Raw genomic sequence first — 27,791 nt, 5'->3', positions numbered from 1 at the left:
CTCTGAAACAGTTTCAGCCGAATTGAAATGGAACAGTGATCCAAAACACCAAAATGAATAACTGTCCTCTGAAATGGCCAAATCTGAAACTGAAACGAAACATAGCCATTTTGCACAGACCCAGTTGTTTGGATTGCTGGGAATGGGTGGAGCTACCTTGTGGAGCAGCTTCCTTTTTTTTTTATGGCCCGAACTCTGTGATGGCTGCTGCTGGTATTCCTTATGGATCCCTGAACTCTGCAGAAATGACAAGAACATTTGCTAATCCCTATGACCTGCAACTTCCTAAAAGGGAGTGTGGGTCAAAAACTTGGGAGTTCTTTCTTTTCTGTGTAATTTGACTCTGCTCCACACTTTTAGAAGTGCTGGTGTTCAAAGGTTATCAATTCATACAAGGTTTGAGCCTTGGAATGAGTAGTATGTAGAATATAAATGGCTTTCTGTCCCATGGTTATGTGCTATAAGCATTCATGTTCAAGCACCTGGTAGCCAGAGAACTCAGCAGAAGTATCCCTGCATTCTTGTACAGGTTCCTTGTATCTGCACCTCTGCCAAAAGGCAGGCAAAAGACAAGCAATATACTGTAGAGTGAACACCAACATAAATCAGCCTTCTGATTTTGATATATGCTATGTGAATTTGTCATTCCACATAATGTGTTGAATTGGGCAGGGTGTAGGCAAAACATCTCAGTAGTGTAACTAAGGGAGGGGTGACAGGGGCAGCAGCAAAGAACAAAGAAAGCAAATTAGTACCTTACAGTCCAGTCTACAAAGTCGCCCTTCATGAGCTACCATATCTCCAGGTGCTTGTAGAAAATAGGGCCGGAAAAAGCGTTCTTGCATCGGTTCTTTATCTCCTTCTGGCACTCGGGACCTAGTCCTGCAACACAAAATGATACATGTATGTTAAGAAGAAATAGATACAGTTTTTCTAAAATTTAGTGCAGGGCAGAAAGTGAGAAAATTGAACAGATGCTTAGTAAAACTGAAAAGGCAATACCCGAAACAGGTCTTAAGTAAACATAATAATGGCATAGTTTTTATTTAATAGGACTGTTAAATGAGCTGTATAATATAGCAAGTAAAATTAGTCATTTCGGGTGTTTTGGGGGTTGGGGTTTTTTGCAGTTTTCCAAATTCAACCATTTTCCCCCCAGCTCCATTGATACAATGGCTGACTGACCTCTACTATTGCTACTATTACTAATTTGCACTTTTAGTAGTACCTTCTACCTGCTGATCTCAAAAAACTTGACAGACATCAGTGAGTTGAACCCTACTGGTACCTTGATTGGGAATTACTTCCTCCCCCCATTTTACAGATAGGGGGAGTGAAACAGAGGCCAACTCCCCCTTCCTTCCTTCCTTCCTTCCTTCCTTCCTTCCTTCCTTCCTTCCTTCCTTCCTTCCTTCCTTCCCTCCCTCCCCCTCCTCCCCAGAAAAGATGACTTGTGATTTTGGGTGTGATCACTGATACGATCCATGAAATGCACCCATTTTTTCAGGTGGGTGCTCAGCTCGTACTAGATATTTCCATTGGGTACCAAATATCTAGAACCCCCCAAACATTAGCTATTTTGAAAACCTTGGCCTAATTGATTTGCCAACAATAACATGGGTAGTCTATTATAGAAGCAGGAATAGAATTGGGCATATTGTAGTTTTCATCCTCTGATTCTCTTTTTTGTGATTTAGACCAAATGAATCTTTGCCTAGCAAATGTAAACCTCTTGCTCTGTACAATTGCACAAAAAAAAAAATTAAAGATGGGTAAGATGAGCAGCAGTTGAATGTCATTACAACAAATTTTACTCTTCCTGGTAAAATTGTATAGTTTGGCTCTGGATGCACCAGCACCAGGAGATGACAGTATATCACCCAACCTGAAAAGACATCAAAAGGGCAACTTTGATGAATCAAAAATTGTACATTTATGTTTACAGCTTCATACTTCATTTTACCTGTGAGACTGAATAGTTGTTGATAATCGTCCACGTACGGGAATAGTTTGAACCATCAAGTGGCCAGAGCAACTGATTCTCCCCTGAAAAATTGAATGAAAGTAGAATTAAGTCTTGTCTAACAGTTTGTTCAGTTCCTAATTATTAGAGTTTGACTCCTGCAGTATACTATAGTATTTTTATACTGAAAAGAGTCAGAATGAATTACAATAATTATTAGTATCTCACAAGTGCTTTGACATAAAGGGCAACTGAATGACTGTGATTGTGTACTTTAGAGACCAGATGAGTGAAAACATGGACAGGTTTTCTGTATTTCCCCTGTACATAGTTTCTTCCACCATCCCCCAAAGCATCTGGTTTTGGCTGTTGTTCCAAACAGAATATTAGACTAGATGTACCAGTGATCTGATCTGACATGGCAATTGAAACAACTATATAGGTGTGAAAGAAAAATTCCCTTACTTGTGGATTGGCAGCCATAATTGTATAGTTTCCATCGTCATCATTTGTAGTATCTTCAATATGTAAAGAACATGTTCCATCTCCTTCTCTCTTCATCTTGAAATGGTTATTCTTCTTTGAAATCTGCTTTCCATCCTTGAACCAATATACCTGAAGTGAGCCCAAAGACAGACAGCTATTGAAATTTGCTCTGCAGTTGAATTGTGAATAGGCAACGTGCAGATAAAAGTAACATGTTTCTTGAGCAATTCCTATTTCACATGCACAATTTGTAGAACTTTTAAGATATGGTATAGAATGTTTCAGTGCTGGGAAAATGTTAGTTAACTTTCCAGAAATATAGATTACTTGGTTTGGTTTTGTTATGTGTATTTGTGAATGTCACCAAATCAGCCCACACATTTGAAACAGATTAGACCTTTATGTTTTTACAAATTTTGTTTTCCTTAGGCTCAAGGGGTTCTATTGATGAGTCTATGCAGAATAGCTAAGCTTAGCTTGTACTCAGCAATGGTGGAAGACATTACTATTTTAACTGTTTTGGAAAACCACTTATTTGAGAATTATTTTCGCAGAACCACATTTTTGTAAATGTCTCTCTGCAAAGGTGATATCCAGGAATATATAGTTAAACTACATCTAACTGCAAGTATCACCTACCTTGGGCACTGGTATTCCAACAATTTTGCAGGTGAATGTAACAGGAGATCCTTCCATGACCCGGAAATGCTTGAGCCTCTTGTCAAAGATTGGTGCTATGCACTTGCCTGTAGGGATTTCATCATGTTGGATTTCATCATCTGATTCATCCACTGGGGTGCGTTCAAGACGAAACTCTATTTCATTCATCAGTCTCTGCTCAAAGTGTGAAATCTTGTACTCCTGCACAATGATATTGGCAATGCACTGACTTTGATTATGCTCAATTATTTCTAATTCCTTGTTGTCTTAAACTAAATATCATCAAAGAAGAGTGAATTTTTAAAAATCCAAAAAAAATTCACAAGCGGAATTAGTGCTTTATGAAGCACCTGACACTCGTATGTTTAGAGGATCACACTATACTTTTGACATGCATTTTTTTTTTTTTACAAACTTCGGACTGATTTTTCAAAGGAGCTTCAGGCAGATTGTAAAGAATTGTGCACCTAATTTCTTAGGCTGCTTTAAAAATTTAACCTAAAGAGAACGCAAAATATTTAAGAAAATAACTGCAATTTTCAACAGTTTGTTTTTCCAAACTAGTCACATGCTAAATATATGAAATGGCAACATTTAGTATAATACCTTAAGTCACATTTATATCTCCTAAAGCATGAGGTGATCAGCCCTGACAACTTATTCTCTACATCACATTGCTATTTTGTCCCTAGCCTACAATCTCTGACCTGTTTTGATAGAGGTTGTATATTCTTCAGTTGATGTATATGTTTGTTTTAGAAGTTGTGTGTAATAAGGTGCCTGTTCCTTATAAGGAGTAGATGTGAGGGATTGTGATGGCATGGGTTCTGTGTGAATGAGACTTCTTCCTGCTTCTTCTGCTTTCTCTTTTTCCACTACTCTCCAGTGCCTTCTTCAGGGCCATTCCTTCCAAAATACAGACTTGAAGTAGAAGCTAAAACTAGAGTGTGTCAATTATATACTGGAGCATTTGGTCTTATTCATAAGCAGCACCCATGATTGCACCCTGGCCCCCTAACTTCTCATAAGGGACAGACTACCTTGTTACACTATGAAATATGATAATATCTTTCCTGTAACATAACAACTGAAGATTGCCTTTCAGACGAGACAAGCTCAGCCAGATAGAGGCTCCTTTATGTATCCACCAGTAAATTTACTGTCTATAGTCTAGGGTCACTTCTACAGCCCCCTTGTGTCACAAAACTATCTTAACAGGCTGTCTGTAGATTCCGCTGTGGCATGAAGCCCCCAGATAACCAACCTCTGGCATTTCAACACCCTCTTCTAAAAATCTTAGACAGGTTTCCCTTGCGTTATGAGGGTTCTATATGTGCAAATTTGCTCTTATGGGATGACCCATTTTATACCAAAAATTCATTATATGTGAGGTAAATTCACTCTTATGCAATCAGTGTGGGGGAAGCCCACAGTCAGCTGCTTTGTGTGGTGCATTGTGGGAGGGATGTGCACCAAAATATAGTCTCCTGTGTGGATCTGTGCTCCTCACTTGTTGTCTGTGACACGTGTTTCTGTAGTTGCCATCCCCATTATGGTAGTGCCCTGTGCTTGTGTGTACTGTCTGTCGTTGGTGAGTACCCAAACTGTCTTGTAAAAGTGATAGAAATGGGTCTGGGGGTCAGTACAGTCGAGGTCTTGGAACATATCCCTATTTGTTACATTGTAAAATGGGATCCCTTTATGCAAATTTGAGTTATGTGCCATTTTCCAGGAATGCATGTACAGCATAAAGCGAGGGAAACCTGTATAGAGGGTGCACTAGGGATATGAGGGATTGTGCCATGGCATGCAACATTCTGCCTCTCCCAACCTAAGGGCAATTGCACCAGCTAGTACCTTAACCTATAACTTGTGTGGGAAGATGAACTGACACATGACTACCTGGGATAGAGGGTGAGGAAGCAGAGTGTCTGGGCTCACTAATCTTTGGTCTCAGAGTACAGAAGGCCTGCACAGAGCGGTGAAGTTAGCCACTAGGTGGTGGCATCTACTGTTTTAGTTGGTTAGGTTTGCTCTCTGGCTGATTAGTTGGTTAGGTTTGCTCTCTGCTCTCTTACCTCGATCCTGGGTAAGGTTTTTGAGAGAATTATCCTGGCACATGTCCACGAGGGGCCCGCAGGGGAGATTATGTTTAGGAGCAACCAACATGGGTTCATTAGAGGCAGGTCCTGTCAGACCAACCTGGTGGCCTTCTATGACCAGGTCACAAAATCCTTAGACACAGGTGTAGCAGTGGACGTAGTATTCCTGGACTTCAGGAAGGCCTTTGACACTATCTCTCACCCCATTCTCATTAAAAAACTAGGGGACTGAGGCGTCGACACCTACACGTTCAATTGGGTCACTAACTGGCTGGAGGCCCGCACCCAGAGAGTGGTGGTGGATGGGTCATTTTCGACCTGGAGGGATGTGGGCAGTGGGGTTCCGCAGGGCTCGGTCCTCGGACCTGCGCTGTTCAACATCTTCATCAGTGACTTGGACGAGGTGGTAAAAAGCACCCTATTCAAATTCGCAGATGACACTAAGATGTGGGGGGAAGTGGGCATGCTAGAAGGGAGGAATAGGCTGCGATTGGACCTAGACAGGTTATAGGGGTGGGCAGATGAGAACAGGATGGGTTTCAACACTAACAAGTGCAAGGTACTGCACCTGGGGAGGAAGAACCAGCAGCATACCTACAGACTAGTGAACTCCCTTCTTGTCAGTGCAGAGGCAGAGGAGGATCTTGGAGTCATTATTGATGCCAAAATGAACATGGGCCAACAATGTGGGGACACAGTCAGGAAGGCCAAACATACCTTGTCATGCATCCACAGATGCATCTCAAGCAGGTCCAAGGAGGTGATCCTCCCCCTCTATGTGACACTGGTCAGGCCGCAGTTGGAGTACTGCGTCCAGTTCTGGGCGCTGCACTTCAGGAGGGATGTGAACAACATGGAGAGGGTCCAGAGGAGGGCCACTCGCATGATCAGGGGGCAGCAGGGCAGGCCCTATGAGGAGAGGCTAAGGGACCTGAACCTGTTCAGCCTCCACAAGAGAAGGCTGAGGGGGGATCTACTAGCCATTTCCAAACTAGTCAGGAGGGACCAGCAGGCACTGGGGGAGTCCCTGTTCCCCCGAGCACTACCAGGAGTGACAAGAAATAACAGTCACAAGCTGGCAGAGGGTAGATTCAGACTAGACATCAGGAGGCCTTACTTCACTGTCAGGGCGGCTAGGATCTGGAACCAACTTCCAAGAGAAGTGGTGCTGGCTCCTACCCTAGGGGTCTTTAAGAGGATGCTGGATGAACACCTTGCTGGGATCATTTGACCCCAGTACTCTTTCCTGCCCATGGCAGGGGGTCGGATTTGATGATCTGCTCAGGTCCCTTCCGACCCTACCAACTATGAAACTATGATTAGTACCAGCTGGCAGGCAGAACATATCCTTACAGAATTTCCATCTTGCTTAGGTTTTTTCTTTCACAGAGTATACCTCAGCAAATCATTCTACATTATAGGCCAAATTCCCATCTCAGGTACATCCATGTAGTCAGGAGGTACTCTAATTTCAGAGCTGTGATGTCAATCATATTTCCCTGCAGACTACAGGTGTTGGCCATTCACACAAGTCTACCAGGACGGTCAAACAATTCATTTATTTTTTATATCTTATTTTATGCTATATAAATCATTATGAGAACTTCTAGGAACTGCTCTTCTGGTAGCTCCTGAAGAGCAAAAGTATTATTTTTGGTGGAAAAATAATCCATGGGGTTGCATTATTTGGGATCTCCTTACTTTCCAGTGTGGGGCCTAAGCATACCTGGCCTTATCTTCCTTTAGATATTTTGAGATTAATTAAGGGATGATTAAGCTAGCAATAATTCTCTGCTTCATCATCTTGTCACCATGAAAAAGAGTTGGAACAAAACTGGAAGTATGGCATGAATTAATTTTATTTTTTTAATTTGTAAAAAAATGACTTTCACATATTTGCCAAACATTCTAAACCCCCCACAAATTATTTTGATTATTTAGATTTATATTCTGCCATATCCAGTGTCTTACAATAACATACTAACAACCCACAAGATAAGAAACAACACCAGACACCCCAGTTGACACCCTAAGACTGAACCTCCACCTCATCCCAGCCACTCATGATTCCCTCGCTATTACCCATGAGAGCAAACTCTCCAGCTCATCCCAGCTTCTCAAATGATGTCAAGCGTCTCTTTTCTAAACTGAATAGGCCTAGCCTCTTTATTCTCTTCTCATATGAAAGCGCCTCCACACTACTAATCAGTATTGCTTTTCCCTGTACCTTTTCTGGTTCTGTTACATCCTTTCTGAGGTGTGGGGACTGAAACTGGGCACAAGGTGGTGCAAGGTGTGGATGCACCAAGAATTTATAAATTATAAAGGGGCATAATGATATTTTCCTCTTTGTTTACAATTCCCTTCCTAACAATTCCTAATGTATTTGTCTTTTTGATGGTGGCTGAGCACTGAGTTGATGTTTTTAGTGAACAATGACTCTGAGATCTCTTTCCTATGTGGTAACAGCTAATGGAGAGCCTATCATAGTTTATGTATAGTTCGGGTTATTTGTGTCCATGTGTGTCACTTTACATTTATCTACATTGAATTTCATCCACCATTAGGCTTCCCATTCGCTCAATAGTGTCAGATCCTTCTGTAGTTCCTTGCAGTCCTCCTTGGTCTCTACTACTTTGAATAATTTTGTGTCATCTGCAAATTTGGCCATCTTGCTACTCGCCCCCTTTTCCAGATCATTTATGAATATGTTAAACAGCAGCGATGCCCACACACATCCCTGGGGGATCCCACTGTTTACTTCTTTCCATTCTGAAAACTCACCATTTATACTCATGCTTTTATTTCTATATTTAAACCAATTTCTAATCCACAAATGGACCTTACTTATAATTCCATGACAACCTAACTTTGTTAAGAGCCTCTGATAGAGATGACCTTGTTAAAGGAGTTTTAGAAGTCCAGATATACTGTGTTAACTGGATCACCCTGATCCACCTGCTATTGACACCCTCAGAAAACTCTAGTAGGTTGGTGATGCATGATTTCCCTCTGACAAAACCATGTTGATTCCTTCTCAGCAAATCGTGTTCATCCATATGCTGAACAATTCTTTTTTTATTATTGTTTTTACCAGTTTTCCAAGAATTAAAGTTAGATTCAAGGGCTTGTAGTTCCCCGCATCCCCTCTAGAGCATTTAAAAAAAAATATGGGAGTCTCATTGTCCATCCTCCACTCCTCTGGTACCAAGGCTGTTTTTAGTGAGACTAGCAATTTCCAAACTGAGCTTGTTTGGGACACTAGGGTGAATGCCATCAAATCCTGGTGATTTTGCTACTGTTTACTTTATCAGTTTCCTTTATGACTTCATCTATTGAAACCTCATTTTGGTTCAGCTTCACTGTCTTGTACCTAGAGAGGAGTGGATCTAGTGAGGGAGTCTCTCTAACATCCTCCCCAGTGAATACAGATGCAAAGAATACATTTAGTTTCTCAGCGATAGTTCTGTCATCCTTTAGCATCCCTTTTACACCCTGATTATCTAAAGGCCCAACTGACTCCCTGGCAGGTCTTCGATTTCTAACGTATTTAAATAAATTTTTATTGTTACCTTGTATGTCTCTAGCAATTTTTCCTTCAAATTCTTTCTTCACTTGTCTTATTATTTGCCCTCAAAACACTCCAGCAAGCTAGGGAAATGCTACTCTCCTCCCTGTACTGATACTGGAGTACATATTTCAAAATGCATTTGTGCATTTATGGAGCTACAGGACTCGGGGAAGGATCAGGTGACCAAGCTAGGGCTTAGGTAGCAAATATGAAGGCAGAAATAAGATATAGTAAATTCATGAAGTATCTTTACTTCAGGAATACAATTCTGAACTATATTTGATGTTGAAGGAGGATGGAGAATGTTAAGACTTCCTGGAGTTGAAGAGCACTTGGCCCACAACAGTCTGGAGCCCTGAACTTTTAGAAGGTGGGGAGTTGGACTGCTGGAGCCAATAAACTCTGAATCTCCATCTAGTCAGTTGATCCTTAACACTGGAAGAAAGAGTCAGACCCAAAAGAGCAGAGCTGTTAGATCAATTGCCACTCTTTCAACCTCCACTGGGGCCAACACCAAACAATAGAAGTCCTCCAGTTCCTGCACAGTTAAGCAGGAAGTCTTCACAGCACTCCCATTTTCTGTTACTCTTGGACCCAGACCTTATGCATGACAATACAAGACACCAGCTTGTGGCAGAGTTAGCTCAGTAGTACACTGGTTTAAAGTATACTTGTGTGTTACCAATTTTTTTTTTCAAAGGCAAATTTGAAAATAAAAAAATGATAGTGACAAGAAGAATTTATGGGGTAATAAAGATTGCACAAGGAAATTGTACCTTAGATACATCCTCAGCTGTATAGGTGAAGATTGGGGAATCACTGCTTGGTCCCTGAAGACTGCGGACCAGTTTTTCATCATATGATGTTCTCTAGCAGAGTGAAGTAGTGGGATTAAGATAGGAAAAACACTTTAAAGGCAGAAATCTAAAGAGTTGGAGCTGATTTCAGGAAAAAAAAACCCTATTTTAGTGGAGCTTAGAGGTAACAAATACAGAAAGACAGGAAAGTCTGCTACTTGTTATAGATTCCTGGGATATTTCAATATCTTATTTTAAGCTTGTTGCTATAGAAATAAGTATAAAAAGAATGTAATGTAAAAAACAAGCACATTGAAATTGTGCTACTATATAGTCAAGAATACGATGGGGAACAAGTCTGCTTGAAGAGGCTACTCCAAAGTTAATCACGGACAATTTTTCCCATGTGTTTTCTTTTTTTCTTTTTTTAAAGTAGTGATATGCAAACACAAGTGTTTGTTGTTGCAGTATTAAGGCCCTGAACTTGCACTGTGATCCAGGCTGAAAGGCAGCTGGGCCCACCTGGAGCCCCAGAACAGTCAATGAGACTTTATGCAGATGCTACAGTCTGCCCTCTCAGATGACAATGCAAGGTAATAGCTGAGGTTTAAGGTCAATGAGGACACTGAAGTTTTGAAAATCTAGCTACTTCATTTAGTTGTCTAAATAGGACTGGATGCTTAGCTGGTTTGAAAATCCACCCCTTCATTTGGAACTGCATTGAAATGTTAAGCTGACTAGCAATGGTAGGAACACTAATGTAGATAAGGCACAGGCATTCTAAGAAGTCTGCTGCAATTTAGCCCTAGTAAAAGTTTTTAATAGTATAAATGTTGTCAGTTGATCTAGGCTATATTGTTTTTATCAAGCAGTATATATATACTACTTATCCCAGTGTAGTTTTACTCCAGATTTTTCCCAGAGTAATTTTACTTTGACTTCAGGTTAAGTTGCACCAGGAAAGGGCTATATGTCGTGTCCCTTTCTTGTTTATACTAGTCAAAAGGCTGATTCCATTGCTGTCAACACATTATGTGTTCAAGCCCTAAGAGTCTGTTTCTAAGCATTCTTTTGAAATGTCCCTTAGTTTTAACTGTTTTTTAAAACATGCCTGCCGTCTCCCCTTCACTTTGAGAGGTGCAGTAGTCCTTGTGAGTCTTCTTCTTGCCTTGGGCAAGGAATCATAATGCTAAAATATTGTATATTATCCTTAATATGATTCTTCTTATTATAAGAAATCTTGGAATTATTTTATTTCCTACAGATGAATTAAAATGTATCCACCTCTGTTCTATACAGTCAAAAATTAAATAGGAACCAAGAATTTAATAAGATCCCAGCCAGTCAAATAGAATATCCAGACAAACAACATCAAAAGCATAACTCACCACAAACTGAAAATTCTCAGATGTAGATGAGAGGTAAAAAAAAAGAGAAAATGAATAGGGAATATAAAAAGGACAGAGGGCACCTATACACTCCATGGGGTTTAATTCTCATTAAATTAAATTTACAAAATTTAAACTTTATTTATTTTGGAGTGTTGCATCAGTGTTTGCACGCACTAAGTTTTCAGATGAATTAGCCCAGTCCCCAGCCAGTGCCGCAGGAGAGTAGGATAGTCCAGTCCTGTCCTCCTGGCCTGGGCCCCCCCAACCTATGCTCTGACACAGAGCTGTGGGAGCACAGAGCTGGCACACACCACAAGAAAAAAGAAAAAGAAAAAGTGGGAGCAATTTGAAAGCAGAAGCAATTCAAAGGGGTGAACTACAAAAAAGTCGTAGTGCCATCTGGTGGACAAAGTGGCTCAGTACACATTTTTGAGTGCCTTTTGTTTGCACGCAATGAATCCATGGATGTGATGCTTTATTTGCAGCAAGCCAAACTAAACTATATCCAAGGAGTTTTACTTTAATGCACTGGAAAGACTTTTAAAGCATCCAGAAAACCTGCTCATGCAAACAGTCATGCCGCTGCAGCGCAAGAAAGGGCAAAAAACATGGCGTGTACAAAGGCCCAGAGATACCAAACCCAGACCAGCTGAAACAGATGCCTTTCCTGTGAGCAGAAAAACAGCATGAGAGTACCAGTGAGCTGTTTCTCATTTGGCAAAGTCCATGCATGAGGACCCTCATCTTAGAGCTTTCTCTAGTTTGGTCCTGACTGAACCTATGGTTTGAGAGCAGAGCAGATAAACTGTATCTACCAGGCAAGAATATAAAGCATGGGTGTTCTCCACAGATCAGGAAATTTGGTGGCATAGAAGCAGTGGCAATTAATATTGCCACCCTTCCCCCACTGCCAAATTCCCAAGCCCTGCCTGGCTGGGTAGGGACTAAGCTATGTCTCCTCTCCTGTGCAGACAAATCAGGGCTCAGTTGCACTCCATCTCCCTCATGTGGCTAGATCAGGTTCAGGCCACAAGCCCTCTCCCACACTTCCTTCTGTGAGGCCAGAGTGGGCCTTGTCCTGCCTACTCTGTGTGCTGGAATAGGCCCACTGGCTGGATTTGGCCTGTGGTTGGACTGGGCACTGCTCATCCAGACCACAGGGCAAAAATTTTGAGCAAAAATGTTATAAAGCAACAGGTGGCTGCTCAACTACTTAAAACTCAGATTGTTAAAAGTTTTATAAATTAAGATTGATACCTTTAATTTAATCCTTGCCATTCTGCTAATTAGTTAATCCTGTTTCATTTGGATACCTTGCTTTTGGAATTTTGTTTATATGTTTTATATAAAATTACCTCTATATGCTGACCTTCTAGGCAGATCTTCTAGACAAAGCCCATTTTAGAGGAATCTTTTTAGACTGGCTAAAGCATTTGTGATAATAGGTTTTTTTAATGAGGTCTTGTGGCGTGAATTGTTTTTTATGGGACTGGATAGGAAATGGCTCTGACTCATTAATGAATGGATGTTTTATCGGTGGGACAGTAGAATGCATGAAGAGGGACTGGTCTATGATCTGCTGGTTGTTGTGTTTGTTTTTATAAGCTGTTATTTTAACTATCTATTATGGAGCCTTTGTATAAACTCTAGGCCTCTTGTATCCTGAATATTTTTATAAAGTATTCACTAGGGAAAGGGAATCATAAATATGCATGTGAGGGCTGTGAATAATGGCACAATTACCTAAACAGCTGTAGCTTTACTCTTTGTACTAAAAATAAACCAGCACCCACAATGCTATCTATGCCTCAAGACACACCCAAAGAATATTGCTGCATAGTCCTTCATTGAAAACACCATTAATATGTAGGTATAATTTACAATTCTAAAGCCTACAAGGCATCTATGGGCTCAACTAATCAAACCCTAGTACTGAACCCTCAGCTCTAACTTAATTCTTTATTACTGTAGGTTTAATTCTTTTAATTTTACTGTAGCACAAAGGTCTGTGATTTGATTACCTTTTTCCTACTAATTATATGTATATTGTCTGTCTGTCTGTCTGTCTATGGATTAGTTACCCATATTACAGGTAACTTTGCAGGTTGGCTACTGATGAAAGAGGCAGAAATAGGTCTACAGCTGGACCTCTTATTTGCTTGCACTTCAAAACCCAAAAACAATTATCGCAAAGACCAACTCACTACGTAGGACAGTACAACATTGATTCTCACCTATGCCATCTGGGGAGATTAGAGAGGTGGGAGGAGAGTGGCATGCAAATTGGCAGCAGGTCTTCTCAAATTTGCTGAGTTCTTCAAATTTCCCTCCTGCCTGTACCCCATATTTATAGATGGCTGGTATATTATTATATTCTAATAAATTACTTCTGATTTTATTTACATTTCTTTGTTTCACTGAAACCTTGGAACCAGACTGAACCAGTTTTCTTGAGGATGTTAAAGATGTCAGTTAGTTGGCATTTTTGTTTCTGTGAAAAATACGCTTTTGGAGGGAAGGATTCTTATCTCCTTATCTCCTCCATTATGGAACAGTGCTTGCTCTCATCCTGTTTTCTCTCCCCAAATGTATACTCTTCCATAAACAAGGCTGGTTTTTACTCTGTGGTTCACGCTATAGTCATTTTTGCTTAGCTATCCTTCTGCAGCTTGGCCTAGGCCCCTTGAAAATAGCCAAGGCTGGCAACACTATCCATCTATCCGTCGGTTTGTCTGTCTGACTGTCATTGTGGATTGCCAAGGAAATACTGTTGTTAAGTTACACATTTTGTCCAGATAATAGAGTTGTTCCCATTGAAATGGAACTTGTAGGAAGCCTGTGCAAGTAGTTGATGATTTTGTTTTGATTGTCAAGTGGAAAAATGGAAAAAGACATTGATCCAGGTGAAAGCAAATGTAAAATACTGAATTATTTCCTGGCTGAAACAAATGGTTCATTTTGTTTGAGTATGAAGTATTCTAGTCAATCCTTTTGTTTTAGGCACTCATGAGAAAAAGCAAAGGAAATGAAAGGCTACACTCACAAAAGTGCTGGAGCTGGCCATGCTCTCCTCTATCCAATAGTCCAGTAGTTAGAGTGTGCATTCAGGATGTTGGATGGCTATTCGTGGGTATATTATTGTTATTGTTGGTCCATTTTGCATAACTAGCTGGACACGTACTGGAGCAGGAACTGAAACTCAGGTGCCCTGTCTCCCAGACTAGAGTGTTGTTGTCTTACTTGTTCCAGTTCTGATTTGATCAAGGATGTTAGTGACCTAACCACCATGCTACAAGGGATTTCTAAGGGTACATGCAGCCCTAACTAGGGTCGGGTCAATCTAAGTGCTAAATTGTACATACATTTGGGGAGTTTAGATGAGGAAGAAATGGCCAGCTCAATCTAACTTACTTCACCTCAGGAGGTGCACTATATAGATTAAGCTAACTGTGGGGCTGCGCTTTTCTTACCCCCACCCCTCCACACTGGCTGGGGTATTTTTAGCCTTCTGACCCTCCCACCCCCAGACAGACAACCCCCCCCTCCCCCCCTAGGCTGACCAATTCCCTCCACACAGACCTAGCCCCCTCAGTCCTATCCACCCCACACCAACTTACTTAGATCATATTTCTGTTGTGGCTCTTGGCACCAGCCAACAATTGGGGACCTGATCTACAATCACATGGGTTAACGTAAGCTACATAATTGTAGATTGGATCCCAGGAATGTCTGCACGTGCCCTAAGGATTTTAGTGACCTAACCACCAGGTTACAAGGGATTTCTAAGTGTTCTTCCTGAATTTTCCCCCTAATTTGAATGGAGTGGTTAATTATTTGTTGAGCAAGAGAAGGTGAGAGAGAGAGAGATTGTCCTGGGAGTGGGACAGATGTTCTAGTCCCTGTGCCAGTGAACATTAAATTAATTGTGCAAAGTGCAACACTATCGCCAGGAAAGACTGAGTTGCCACTTCCTAAAATACCTCATAACATAGAGGTCTTTGCCTGGGAGATGTGGGTTCAAGTCCCATCAAGCTGGGCATGTCTACATGAAACACTTTGCTGCGCAGTAGAGCTAATTACTGTGTAGTAAGCATCACTGTCTACACATGCTGACCTTTACTGCACAGTAATTTCCTCTACTCTGCAGTTAATTTGCTATCTGTGAATGCTGGCAGCAAATATATTGTCAACTAATTACTGCATAGTATGGCACATGTAGACAGCTGACCAGGAGCATGTGCTCCTGGTCAGCTCCGCAGCAGGGGGCAGGAGATTGCTTTCTGCCCCTGGGAGCTGCCTGCTGCTGTGATTGGCTCTGCCACTGGAGCCTGGGAGGGGACAATGTTCCCCTGCCTCAGCAACAGGCAGCTCCTGGGAGCAGGGAGCAATCTCTAACCCCCTGCTGCTTTCCCTTGCCTCAGCAGCAGGCAGCTCCCAGCTCCATGATTGTGGAGCAGGGCTGGCTGCTCCCTGCATGGAGAGATTTCCTCACCTATCCTGGAGTTGGCTGGGACCCACCCCTGACCTAGACAGTTCCCAGCCAGCTCTGGGTTATGCAGGGAAATCTGCATGTACAACCTGGAGGTGGCTGGAGATTGTCCTATTTCAGGGGCTTACTGCTAGCTGCCCCTTCGGCAGATCAGGGCAGGGGGCTAGAACCTGTCTCTCCCCTGCAGCACTTTCCAAGCCCCCTGCCCCCAGTCAGGGAGCTGGAAATGGGAGCTCACTGCTGCTTGGGCAGGGGGACATTGTCCCCAGCTGGGCTTTGCCACCAGAGCCCGCCCTGGCAGCAGGCAGCTCCTGGGGGCAAGGAGTGATCTCTCAGCCCCCACCAGGAGTTTCTCCTGGCCCCATGCTCCCTGCCCACCCCTGGGCTGGCACCCAAGGGGAGCCTAGAGCTCCCCACACATATAGATGCCTACCCAGGGTGGGCTTACTCTAGAGTAATTTATTCTAGAGTAAACCCACTCCACAACATTTGCACGTCTAGACATACCTGCTGAGGAGGTAATTGGGTTTCCATATCTTAGTTGACCACCCTAATGTCCTCTTCCTATAGTTTTGTGAAGTCTTGTCCCCTCCTTTTTTCCCCAGCTGATAGTATTCAGCAAAATCAGCCTGAATTCATAAACAGTTTGGTTTGGCTGATAGTCCAATTTTTGGTGAATTTATTTTTTGACAAAACATTACTGCTTTGGTGCCACATCTTTATTAAGTTTCACAATTAGCTTGAACAGTGATTATGATTAAAGTATTTGGTAAACATGGCAAATTTTTACTTTATCTACTTGGTCAAATTATATTCATTAGCAAAAACTATGTTTTTACTTCTCCCAGCACTGCCAGTAAACATAGCTGTGAAAGACTATATGGTCATCTATTCTGCCTCATGCATCATCAGCAAAATTACCAACTATATTCTGAATCTAGAATTCTTTATTGTTGGTGATGAATGATGTGCTGGATGAAGCAGAAGGAGTGCATCTGGATTATTAGATATCATGCTGAGTGTGCAGTGCTGACAGTTAGCAAAATCTTGACTTTTAAGCTGAACAATTTTAATCTGAAAGTCACTGCTGGATAATAAATAGGGGACTAAAACATAAATACCTATGGAATCATTCTTGTGTTCATTGCCATACTTTGGGTAATATAACATAATAGTAGCACTTTGCAGTTCTGCTTATCACACCTTTCATTCTTGATATCAAAGTACTGCACAGATTATATGTACAGAAAGCATTTTTCCTACTAATGAAATTCTAAAATACAGTTCAACTTTCTGAATCAGAAAAATAGTATAGAACACTTTTTATGAGACAAAAGCAATGTATTTTAAAACAACATATAGAAAATGCACATAAAGAAGAAAATACCTATGTTTCTTGTGTGGAAATATTTTTATCCATTAACTAAATGCTCATTTCTTATTTGTATTAATGGTCTATGAATATTTATAAAAAACTGAATAAAACTCCTAAAGAATCATTGTCTCCTGCTACCACAACATATTAATATGGAAATCTAAGAAGTGAAATAAAAGCTTCCTTTTTCCAAAATCTGCTTACTAGGGAAGAAAGGAGAGCTAATGAAATTCATGTGAATCCAGACACAGAATATGATGTGTCCATTTCTTAGTTATTGCTCTGCTGACAAGACATGTATCCACTGGTTTGTTTTGTTTCATGTATTTTTTAAAAGATCAATAGTAAAAGCTCTCACAGACATGAAAACTTAAAATTTGCACCTGCTAATACCCAGAAAAAGAGCATCCTACCTCCTTATGAAGAAGTACAAATGTTAGGGATTTTGAATGGGGTTTGGGGAAAAACAGGGGAAAATAATAGATTTAACTCAAGTACTGAGCCTGTAGTGGGGATAACAGTTTCTTTATTTGTGGTGAAACTAGACTACTTTCTCTTTTTTTTTAATTAACTTTTATTTGACCTCTCAAAAATTGGAATGTTGTCTGGTTAATTGCTGTAGTAAGTAGAGATAAGTCAGCTCTGAACTTCCTCAAAGTTTTTGTGCCTTATGATTCAGGACTTTTAATGGCATTATATCTGATGATAAAAACAGCATATATATAGCTATCAGTAGACAACTCTGATCCTATTTTGTAACCATTGTTTCTAAAGAGGTTATCATGCAGTTAACTTGAAAGACTGACTGGTATTTCACAGTAGCTGTCTAAATAATTCATATTACTACCATAGCAGGTACAAATTATAACACTTGTGATTCATCGGCAAAACATACCACATGCCAGTTGTTTTACTAGAAGTGTTTTGGCAGAGCACTCCATCAGAGGAAAGGTCAACAACATAATTAAAAAAACAGGGATTACAACTGCAGTTGTCCACAGTGGGTAATTTATTCCACAGATACCAGAGCTGTTGCATATCAATGTACGTGTTCTGCCAGAAATGCACTTATATATAGGTTCCTTATTTGTGATAACTAGGCCTAAGTCCTCATCTCTTTTTGCAAAACCTGAGGAAATGTGGTTATTATAAAGGGTCCCATGACAGAGGTAAGACTAGAGCACAGTACTTCCTTGCAGACAGTATAGCCACCCTGAAGCTGCTTGTGCATTTCAACATTATTCAATGACATCTATTAGATGTGCCTCGTTAAGGAATTCCCCTAGCCTTCCCCTAGACATTTTACTCGCACCTTAATTTGTTACTGACCCCTGAATCTGAGGTGTGTGTTGAATCTAGCTGAAATCAACTACTATTTGATCCCTTGAGCTTTATTAAAAGCTTGTTATTTTACCAAACTCAGTTAACATTGGTCTTGCAATTTTAGTAAAAGTCAGTAACAATTATAACTTCTTTTCCTGGCAAATTCCTAATGAAATAATTTAATAATTTTGCTCACATGGTTGGAAAAAAATGTTCAGGACACAAAACATTAAGATAGCATTTTATTCATGTTATTTTAAGCCAAGTAAAAACAGCAGTCTGCTATATATCATAATTTCCTTTCCTCCTAATTTGGATGAATTTGTGTGCAATGAATTAAGTGGGCTGGACATTAGACAGAGATATCCAATATGCACAAGTCTCCTATATGCCAACAAAGTTTTATATTCCTCTAGTTTTTCTTATATATTCTCTGTTAGAGGGTAAAAATATAAACTAGCCATAAGAAGCCACAAAGTAAAACCTTCTACAGTCAATTCTTACTTACATCTTTAGAATTCCGGTTTGCTATTTCACGTAGCAGTTACTAGGAATTTATTATAAAATGTAGAATATAAACAAAGCCTTACATACATTTATGTCCTGTAAGACTTAACATTTATTTTGTCCATGGGTGAATGAAATGCAACGTAATAACAATCAGTATGCTTACCTGCTGAATACTATGTTGATTAAAGTCCTCTTTGAAATGCAGCTTTCTCTCCAGATCTTTAACAACTGCTGCTTTATTGTCTCTGATATAATCATCTGTTGCTAACTGCAGAGGTTTTAGATTTTTCTTGGGTAGTCCCTGAGTCGATCTAAACATATATTAAAAAGCTGTTACTTAAACATGCAGATAATAAACAATAGTTGATTCCTTGTGTAAGGACATTCAGTAAGCTTTGAGGATGGCACATCTAGAAGAAAATAACCAAAATAACCATAATAATATTATAATAATAAACATCTTGGTTTCAAATCCTTAATTTCTAGAATGTTGCTTTCACAATAATGTAATCTACGAAGTGCAAAGTGCAAATACCTAGGCGTAGATACAAAAAAGAGTTTAACCTTCTCTTCCACATCCCACTTCTTTAGTGATGAGTCTTTCTTTCCTCTACCTACCTCCGCCCACCCCTTCTACACCTAATTCCCACCTTTCTATTTCTGAGATGTTGCCTGTTGTAACCAAATAGAACTTTAAATAAATTTTAGCTTATTAAACAATAACAGTTCATAGGCTAAGAGTCCACAATTATGGACCATAATTACCAAAGCAACTAAGGGATAAATTTGGAATGCTCTAATATTTACATCAATTGTGTTCTGACTTAGGGAAAGTAATAGGCAGAAGAAATAACTGTTCGTTGTTGTGAACAATATATTAATTTTAGATGGCCCAGCACAAGTCTTTTACTACTTCTTCTATAAGCATTATTTATCCCATCAGTAAAGACTAATAAAAATGAAATCTTTGTAAATGTTCACTGTAGCAGGCTGTACAGTATAGGAACTGCAACTGCAAGCCTGCTCCGTAGGACTGAGCTAGCTGACAAAGATAATTAGCTGGCTCCATGGGCGTTAAGAGGCTCCCAGAGAGAGCCCGGGGGAAGACAGGAAGGCTGTGGGGCTGGAGGTAGAAGCCTGAGCCAAGACTTTCTCCACAGTCTGAAAGACTGTGAAGAAACCCAGAGAGATGCTAAAAGCACCTATACATGAGCGGAGAGGCTGCTCCAATGTGCTGTAATTACAGCATGTCAAAGCAGAGTTGATTAATCGAGTCTGCTGAAGTGTGGTAATTACCATGCTCCAGCAGATGCCAGTATTTTGTGTATTGGTGTCCCTGCACTGAAAAATGGCACTGGGGGCACTTTAATTAAAGCCCATTGAACAAGCTTTAGTTAAAGTGCCCCTGCTGCCATTTTTCAGCACAGGGACGCTGATACACAAGACACTTCAGGCAATTTAATTAGAGCAGCTCTCAGAGCCTCTCTAATTAAAGTGCCCCCCCAATTCCTGGAACATGTGTATAAACTCCTGAGAGACTGTGAGTTGACAGAGAGACTGGGACTTGCTGATGGAGGTAAAAGAGTGAGGAGTTAGTGGTGGCATACCCAAGCCTGGGCACTTGCACTGGTTTGGGAAAAGACCATAGGTTACTTGTTTATTTTATTTGCATTGTTAATTGTCTGTGTTGATTTCTGCCAGAAGGGAGTGTGTCCCAGGGAAACAATGACAATGAACAAGGATTGCAAGCAGACAAAGACTGTTTGAGCAAAGCAAATTCCACAACCTGCTATGTTCACATATTGGCACAAATACTTTTCAGCTCCATATGTGATTATTTTTAAAGCCCTCTATTGAAGAAGGCTAGAAGCTATTTAAATGAGGAATCAGATCTGGACTGGGAGCCAGGAACTGTATAGGGATAATAATTGTTAAGTACCATACCTTAGCAGTGTGGTGAGGATTTAATTAGTTAATATTTGTACAGTGCTTTAGAAATGCAAAGTACTTGTTCACTTGCTCCAATAAGGGAGTATGTTTGTCATTTTTTTGCTTATATTTGTGAAACTGTGAAAGGGTGTTTACAGAAGTTGCGTTTGATGTGCAGTGAGGCCCCTGAAAGCACTCTGCAGCCATAATGTAACAAATATTCACGGCTACAGAGCATTTTAAAATGGCCGATTGTGTGAAAATCTAATTCTTGTCTGATAAAGTATCTAACTCATGGTGCTTTGTATAAAGCGTCATGAGTTAGTGTGCCTCCCCAGTAGGCTGCTTGCACTTGTGTAAGCACCCAAAGATTTTAGGGATTTCAGTCACTGTTTGGTAGAGGCAAAGGTGAAACCCTCAGGCCAAGTACACAAACTCTGGTTTTTGTATCTGGCTTCAGTGCTGTGACTGTAGAGTCCCGGCATGTTCCAGAGGAATTCTCCTCTGTTTAGCAGAAATAAATGGCTCAGTGATGCTGAGCAGTCTATAATGTAGAAGGGGTTAGGCTTCTTGGAGCCTTACTGTGAAAGGTAGATGACTGTTAGGAGCACAGCTACAAACATGTCTAGTTTTATCTGTGTTTGATATAGAGTTATGGTTCAGCAGGGACAGAGCATGGACTAATAAGTCAGGAGGCTCTGTCCCCAGCAGTCACTACACTGTGTTTCATTTAGATCACATATAAAATAGGGCTAGTAATGCAGACTTCCCCCTTTGTGCAGTTTCGAGTTCTATCAAACTGCTAGTGTAAGCCATGGCAACACATGGTTCCTGGTGATTATTGAGATGGTATTATTAATTTCAGCGCTGTCAGCAAAAAATGCAGCTCTTGAAACCAGAACCTTTTGGGCATAACATCTCCCTTATTTGGTTATGTGGAGCTTGCCAGACCATCACATACACCTCTCTCTCTCTCTCCCTGTCGCTCATTGAAACAATTTAGTTGCCTCTTATTTTCCATAGCTTTTCTGTGATGTTATAAATATCTAAATAGTTGCAAACTAAACAGCGTCCTTCTGTAGACTATTTCCTAGATATTCCTACAAGGGTAAAATGCTTACCACTGAGACATCTTTTAAATTTTACCTTTTTTTACTTATAGTAGAAAAATACATATATAAGCTCCTATTGGTAAATACACTTAGAGTTACTTATCTTGTACAATCCTAAAAATAATTTCCTCCCACTAATAGAATTTTCTGTATCGCTGACTGTATCCTGGTAGTCTCCAGTATCCCCTGCGTCCATCCATTTTAAACCTCCCATATAATCATCCTGAGTTCACATTATCTTCAGGGTATCATGTTGTAGCTATCTGTCATCCTTCCAGATGGACCTGTCTCAATCTTCCCCATATGGGCATAAAAGTTGAAACAATCAAAGCCCCTTCTCCAAGGAGTCAGCAAGCAGCTAAAGGATCAGAACTTTTTTTATTTTATGAGGTTATTTCTATAGAATGCCAATTTGAGCACAAAACAGATGCATGCTAGAATTTCCTTTCAAAGTACTTCCTTTCCCAAATCACCATATAAGGCTTCTGCTACTTACGCAGCTGGTGCACTCCTAGGCAGACCCATAGCATTGGTTGGTGGTGTAGATGGAAGTGAAGGCAGGACTGAGCTGAGAAAGGCAACTGGGTTCTGAATACGGCTGGTTGGAGAGAGAGGATTTGGAATTACACTCAGGGGCTGAAATTGGTTCATGTTGGATATAGAGAGCAATAATGGAGGCGACACTGATTCTTTGGGGCTTACTGGAGATGATTCAGTTTTATTTGTAAACCCTCCTGGAGACCTTGATTGGACTGGCTGAGGAGGTCCCATGAGATTCTCTTTGTCATTTTCTCTCTGGATTCCTTGAGACACATTGCTGAATGCAGGCACTGGGGAGCTGGAAGGGGAGTTGATAGGTGGTGTGATGTTCTGGGATGCAAGGAACTGTTTAGGTCGGGTATAACTGAATGTCTGTGAAGGAGAAACTTTGGCCTGCTTGTACAACGTTGATGAAGGCTTCTGGTTGACTGAAGTAGCAGAGTTCAATGTTCCTGTGTTGAATGGCAACTCCCTTGGAGATGTAAAAGATGAATGATGTAACTGCTGCTGTTCCAGCAAGACCTGGTTATGGAGCTGTTGTAACTGGGTGGCATCTCTATACAAAAACAAGGATGGATGAAATGTCATGGGTTGCAATAAGCTGTTACACAGATTGTATTTCCTTTTGGAAATACTAAAGCATGGCACAGTATGGGCGGTTACTGCGCCATGCATGTGGTGCATGGGTAGGTTTTACCACTATGGCAATGTAGCTGGCAATCACATGTAGACCTGTGTGATTGCTATATTACCATAGTGTGCTGTACAGTGACATAGTGTGTTGCTGCATCACCATAGGGCAACGTGTAGACACGTCTAGTATTGATCAGATTGTGTCAGCTCTGGGGCGTCAGAGACTGTTATTAACTATGACTATACAATACTTAGCATGAAAGAGTCCCAGTTCATACCTAGTTGGGGCCAGGTTAATGCACAGGCAAACTAGGCACATGCCTAGAGCCCAAAGTGAAGAAGGTGCCTAGTTGTGCCTACTAACTGGTTAATCTGGCCCTCTGCCTAGTGATCCTAGGGCCTACAATTATATGCATAATTATAATAATATGATTATGTATACAAAGTCTGCTTACTTACAGTTTTGGTTTGGCCAGTACTGGAGGAGGCTCTTTGGAAGGTGAGGTGGGTTCTGGTATCTTTATTGACTGACCATTAGTCCTGTCTTGGAAGTAGCCAGGTCTGATTTGGTTTGTAGACCCAACTCCATCCTCAGATGATGTTTCACTTCCTTTATCATCTTCAGGCAGTTTAAAGTGTACCCGGAGGCCTATCTTGGAACTTGACCTGGGTTCATTGTGATTGACAAGAACCCCTTCCAGTTTAGGCTTTGGGGGCTGGTCCACCATGGGGAGTGAAGGGTTGTGTAGGGAAGGTTGTTGTTCAGTTGCAATTAAATTGATTGAGCTCATTGTATGAAGGGTAGCAGTATTACTGTTGTCTTCAGGCCCTGGAAGAGCAAATATTCACGTTTTGCTGTTAGTTAAATGTGGTGAATCAATGATAACAACGTCTTAGCTGTTTCTGCTGGGAAAGCCAATGCCATGCCTAATCTTTAGAATTAATTGTTTGACTATATGCATATGATTATCTATTCCCCTAAATTTACCGAAGAACATAATTAAGTTAAAAAGGGAATCACTTTGCAATTTGGAAAATTGACTGGTGGTCAAGTGTAGTGGCCCAAGCATCCTCAAAATCAAAACTTTAATTTTAAGAAAAAATCTCTAACTTTTATTGTGGAGAAAATCTTTGAAACATGAATTAAGTACAAGCCAGTGCTGTTGTTTGTCTTTTTTCCATATATCAGTGCTGTACTTCTTGATCTACTTCATGCCTTAGCAGCACAAAGCTGATGGGTAGCAGTTGAATATTTGGCCCAAGGTTTGGGCTCCATGCTATAGTTAAGGAACCGAGAAAATGGAGGGAATCCAGAGATGCTGCAAAACAATGCAAATTTTGCTTGAGAAAAGGCTCCCTGAAGGATTTGGCTCATCATGTTACTGTGCCTTGCTGTATCTTTTCAAACAGAACTTCTCTTAATTAGAATATTTATGTCACTCCATATAGAACAAGATGAGCCAAATCCTACATGGAGTCTTTTCTCAAGCAACAACCTGAACCATTCATTTTACTAGAAAGAATATCTCTAAAAATGATCACTTACCTTTAACTGTTAGATGAGTGATGCTAGAGACTGTGCCATATTTATTGCTTGCAGTGCATGTGAAACTCCCAGAATCTTCTGAAAACACCTCAGCAATTACCAAAGTACAAATCTCCTCTGCAGCCAATCAGAGCAATATCATTATTGTTCACAGTACATATGTTAAACCAACACAGAAATGCCTTGCCCACACTACAGCTGTTTTTAAAAAAAATTCCCACCATTGCTCAGCCTGATTTAGCTTTACCAATGTTAATTGCATTGGCAGCTTTCATATAAAATGGCAACCAGCTGCCATGGGCAGCAGCTGGTATTCCATCCACACTAACTTCAACATTTGCAATATAAATGAAAATAAGCAGGTGTTAGCAACCTTTAGAAAACTTTAACATTTTCTCCTCCTATACACAGAGTTAGAAAACAAGGTCCTTCCCTAAACAACTTAAAATCAGATTTAGAAAAATTAAATGGACCAGATCCTCCCAGACATCACTCAAAGTGTACTTAAAATTCCAAAATTTTAAGATGCAAGGATGGATGCAGTTTACTAAGAACAATTTAGGCAGAATAATAATGTCTGATGAAAAAGTACACAAGCCTAAATGTAAAGGTCTGATGTAAAGGTTTTCAAACTTGCAAGCTCAGTGACATTGTACCTGCAGATCTGAATCAGAAAGTCAGTTCTTTACTCTGGGGACTAAATGTGGGCATCAAACTGAGTAAAAACTGTCTTTGTAAAAATGGCAGCCCAGATTGAAAACTGACCTGTAATGACGATGTTCCTACCTGACCAATGTCTGACATATCCTGGCAGCTGCCACAAGATGATTAATAACCAAAATAGTCAGACTTTCATCCATAGTTAGGTTAGACAGCAAGGGTGGGTAGCATCCTAAGATGCAGGGCCATCCATACTGTCACCTGGTACTTGGCATTGGTAAATCCAACCACTGATACAATTCACTGATATCAGGGATGGAACATTTGGTATGGCACTCTAATATTTCATTGGTCAGGGGTATGATATCCGAGGCAATGTATGACATGGGTAAGCATCTTACATAATGCTCCCCAGCTGTTAAACTGGAGAAAGTTGTACAATTGTATATCATCTGCTATATATTTGACCCTAAGAAAATAGGGGACTTTAATGCAGACTATTTTATTCATGTTTTGCCTGTGAGAAGAGTTCCAATTTGGAATTGGATCCGAAGAGTGTGAAAATTGTATTTTCTTCAAAAAATGAGAGAAACCAATTTCAGTTTTAGTGGATATTCTTCCTTTTGAGAGAGTCTGTTTTCAGTTTTATGGAACAATGCATGGTGAAGTATATTCCTGTAACATCCACTGAGGAAAAAAAACCACAATTACATTTGTTTTGAGTTCAAACACAATAAGTTGCACCCAGAAAGATTCTGCCTCTTGATTCAAAACTGTCATCTACCTTATCTGTGTTCATTTTCTTGTTTTTTGTCTTTGCCAGATTAAATCCCCATGCTTCTATAACCATAAAACAATTAAACCTTACTTACCTGGTTCGGCCATAGAGCGAGGTTCTAAGGGGAAAAACAGTAGCAGAAGAATTACTGTACTAAGCACATTATTAATTTTACTGATATACTAGAGAGTCGCTATCAAGTCTTGTCCTAGTTCTCTGTTTACTGTAACATGGCTTTTGGGGTGAGTTTCTGTGGAAGGATCAGCAAAAAGACATTAAACTCTTATTGTCAAGAGAATGTCAATCCATCAAGTGTGTCCTGCCCTGGGTATACGAAAATTATTTCTTTCTCGGATCTTGTCTCTGGGGTTTTTCTGCATCAGTGTCAGGAAACCAGTGTAAATGCTGCTGCAAATGGATTGTACTGCTGTGAAAAATGACTTGCATAAGGTGCAGCCCACCTGTGTTTTAAATTAATGTAAGCTGCCTTTTTATATCAGTGAAGTTCATTTACACTATGGATCAGAATTGTTTATTTTTCCTGCACTGGCTGAGGGGGCAGTTTTGAATTATGCTTTTCCTCCCAGCAGAGAACCAAGTATAATGGGATCTCAGCTGGGAAGTGTTGCTTTCCCCTCTGTCTACCAGCCTGACTAGCGCCCTGCCCTCATTCTACCTTTTTTCCCCCTTCAGAGTAGACTGTGCAGAACTGGGGGCAGTGGAAGAGGCATAGTAAGTAGAAAAGAGGCCTTTGCCAGCTTCATATCAGGCAGAAATGTCTTCTGCCTAGAGGAATTCTCCTTATGGCACCTCCAGACAGTGTTAATTAATTTCATATTCCACAAGCTGACCCCTGGGTTATACCCAGCAAAGTACTTCTGCTGCCATGACCCTGTTCTGCCAGCCTAAGCTGCTGTTTAATAGAGCTCTGCTTATTGTAACTACAAATTCTAAGTGCAATACATCAATGTTCTTGTTTCAACACCTATAACATAGCAAACAGTATTTTTATGTTATAGACATACTTTTCTGTAAGATTCTAAAATCGGGAGAATCTTCTATCAGCGTCCCTTCTCTGTACCATTCAACCTTTGGAGAAGGAGCTCCTTTTACACGGCATTCAAAAACTACCAGTTGACCCTCAGAAGCTGAAATGTCTTGCAGCATCTAAAATGTAAAAAAGATCATCAGAAATTAATGATTCCAGAACTAAAATTGATTCTCATTTTAAAAAGATGTCACCAAATCATACAAATCTTCAAAAGCCTATAACACAACAGAATTTCTTTTTATACAACCATAATAAGAAATGAAGTTTGTAATTATTCTAATATTATAAAAGCCTAAGTCTGTCTGTCTGTCCATAATGCTTTATTCGCACTCTGACTGGCTGACAGAAACAGTCAATCTGAGTGCTCCAAGCGTGGGGGAGCGCTGCCATGATTCCGAAGCCGTGCTGAGAACCAGACAGAGGGTTGGGGAGCCGCAGGCCTGGCTCCCCCACTTTGTTTCCTGCAAGAGGCAAAACAGCGGCAGCATGGGGCGTTAGGTGGCGGCACTCCATCCCAGCCTCCTCCCCCCCCCAGTTGTTCTTGACGGGCAATTGGCTGGTATATGTATAAAGGTGTAATTGGCTTGCTTCATTTTGAAATGTGCCATAAAAGTAAATTACCTTTGTGAATACAGGAGCAGCTATTATGGGTCTTCCATCCAATCCTTGCAAATAGTTAGTAGGGCTTTGAACCTGTAAGTTAAGACACAGGCAACTGTGAAGTTAAGATATAGCATAGATATTGTGTCTTGCACTGGGGAAACATATCCATAATACTTCAAATGGAATCCTTTGAAAGGTCAGAAGACTTGATTTCAAATCTATTTGAATACCTACCTTCAGAGTACTTCCTGTTCACAGGTTAATATCTGTAC

At 40.5% G+C, this 27,791-nt stretch overlaps 1 protein-coding gene across 1 annotated transcript in view; it reads right to left on the bottom strand.

Annotated features, from left to right (window-relative positions):
• The window catches only part of MYPN (myopalladin), a 96,494-nt gene that overhangs the window by 18,450 nt on the left and 50,253 nt on the right, over nt 1-27,791 (bottom strand). Inside the window, exons 5-15 of the mRNA XM_059729881.1 lie at nt 27,538-27,609; nt 26,891-27,032; nt 25,960-25,983; nt 24,428-24,544; nt 23,341-23,710; nt 22,205-22,804; nt 18,831-18,978; nt 3,089-3,310; nt 2,429-2,578; nt 1,964-2,046; nt 756-882 (exon numbers count right to left, since the gene is read on the bottom strand). Coding sequence (XP_059585864.1) covers nt 756-882; nt 1,964-2,046; nt 2,429-2,578; nt 3,089-3,310; nt 18,831-18,978; nt 22,205-22,804; nt 23,341-23,710; nt 24,428-24,544; nt 25,960-25,983; nt 26,891-27,032; nt 27,538-27,609 — 2,055 coding nt within the window. The remainder of the gene's footprint in view (nt 1-755; nt 883-1,963; nt 2,047-2,428; nt 2,579-3,088; nt 3,311-18,830; nt 18,979-22,204; nt 22,805-23,340; nt 23,711-24,427; nt 24,545-25,959; nt 25,984-26,890; nt 27,033-27,537; nt 27,610-27,791) is intronic.

Source organism: Alligator mississippiensis, chromosome 6 (assembly GCF_030867095.1).
Source record: "Alligator mississippiensis isolate rAllMis1 chromosome 6, rAllMis1, whole genome shotgun sequence".
NCBI classification, from domain to species: domain Eukaryota; kingdom Metazoa; phylum Chordata; order Crocodylia; family Alligatoridae; genus Alligator; species Alligator mississippiensis.
Note: the sequence above shows the minus strand (reverse complement) of the source record. Positions and strands in the feature narration are given on the sequence as shown.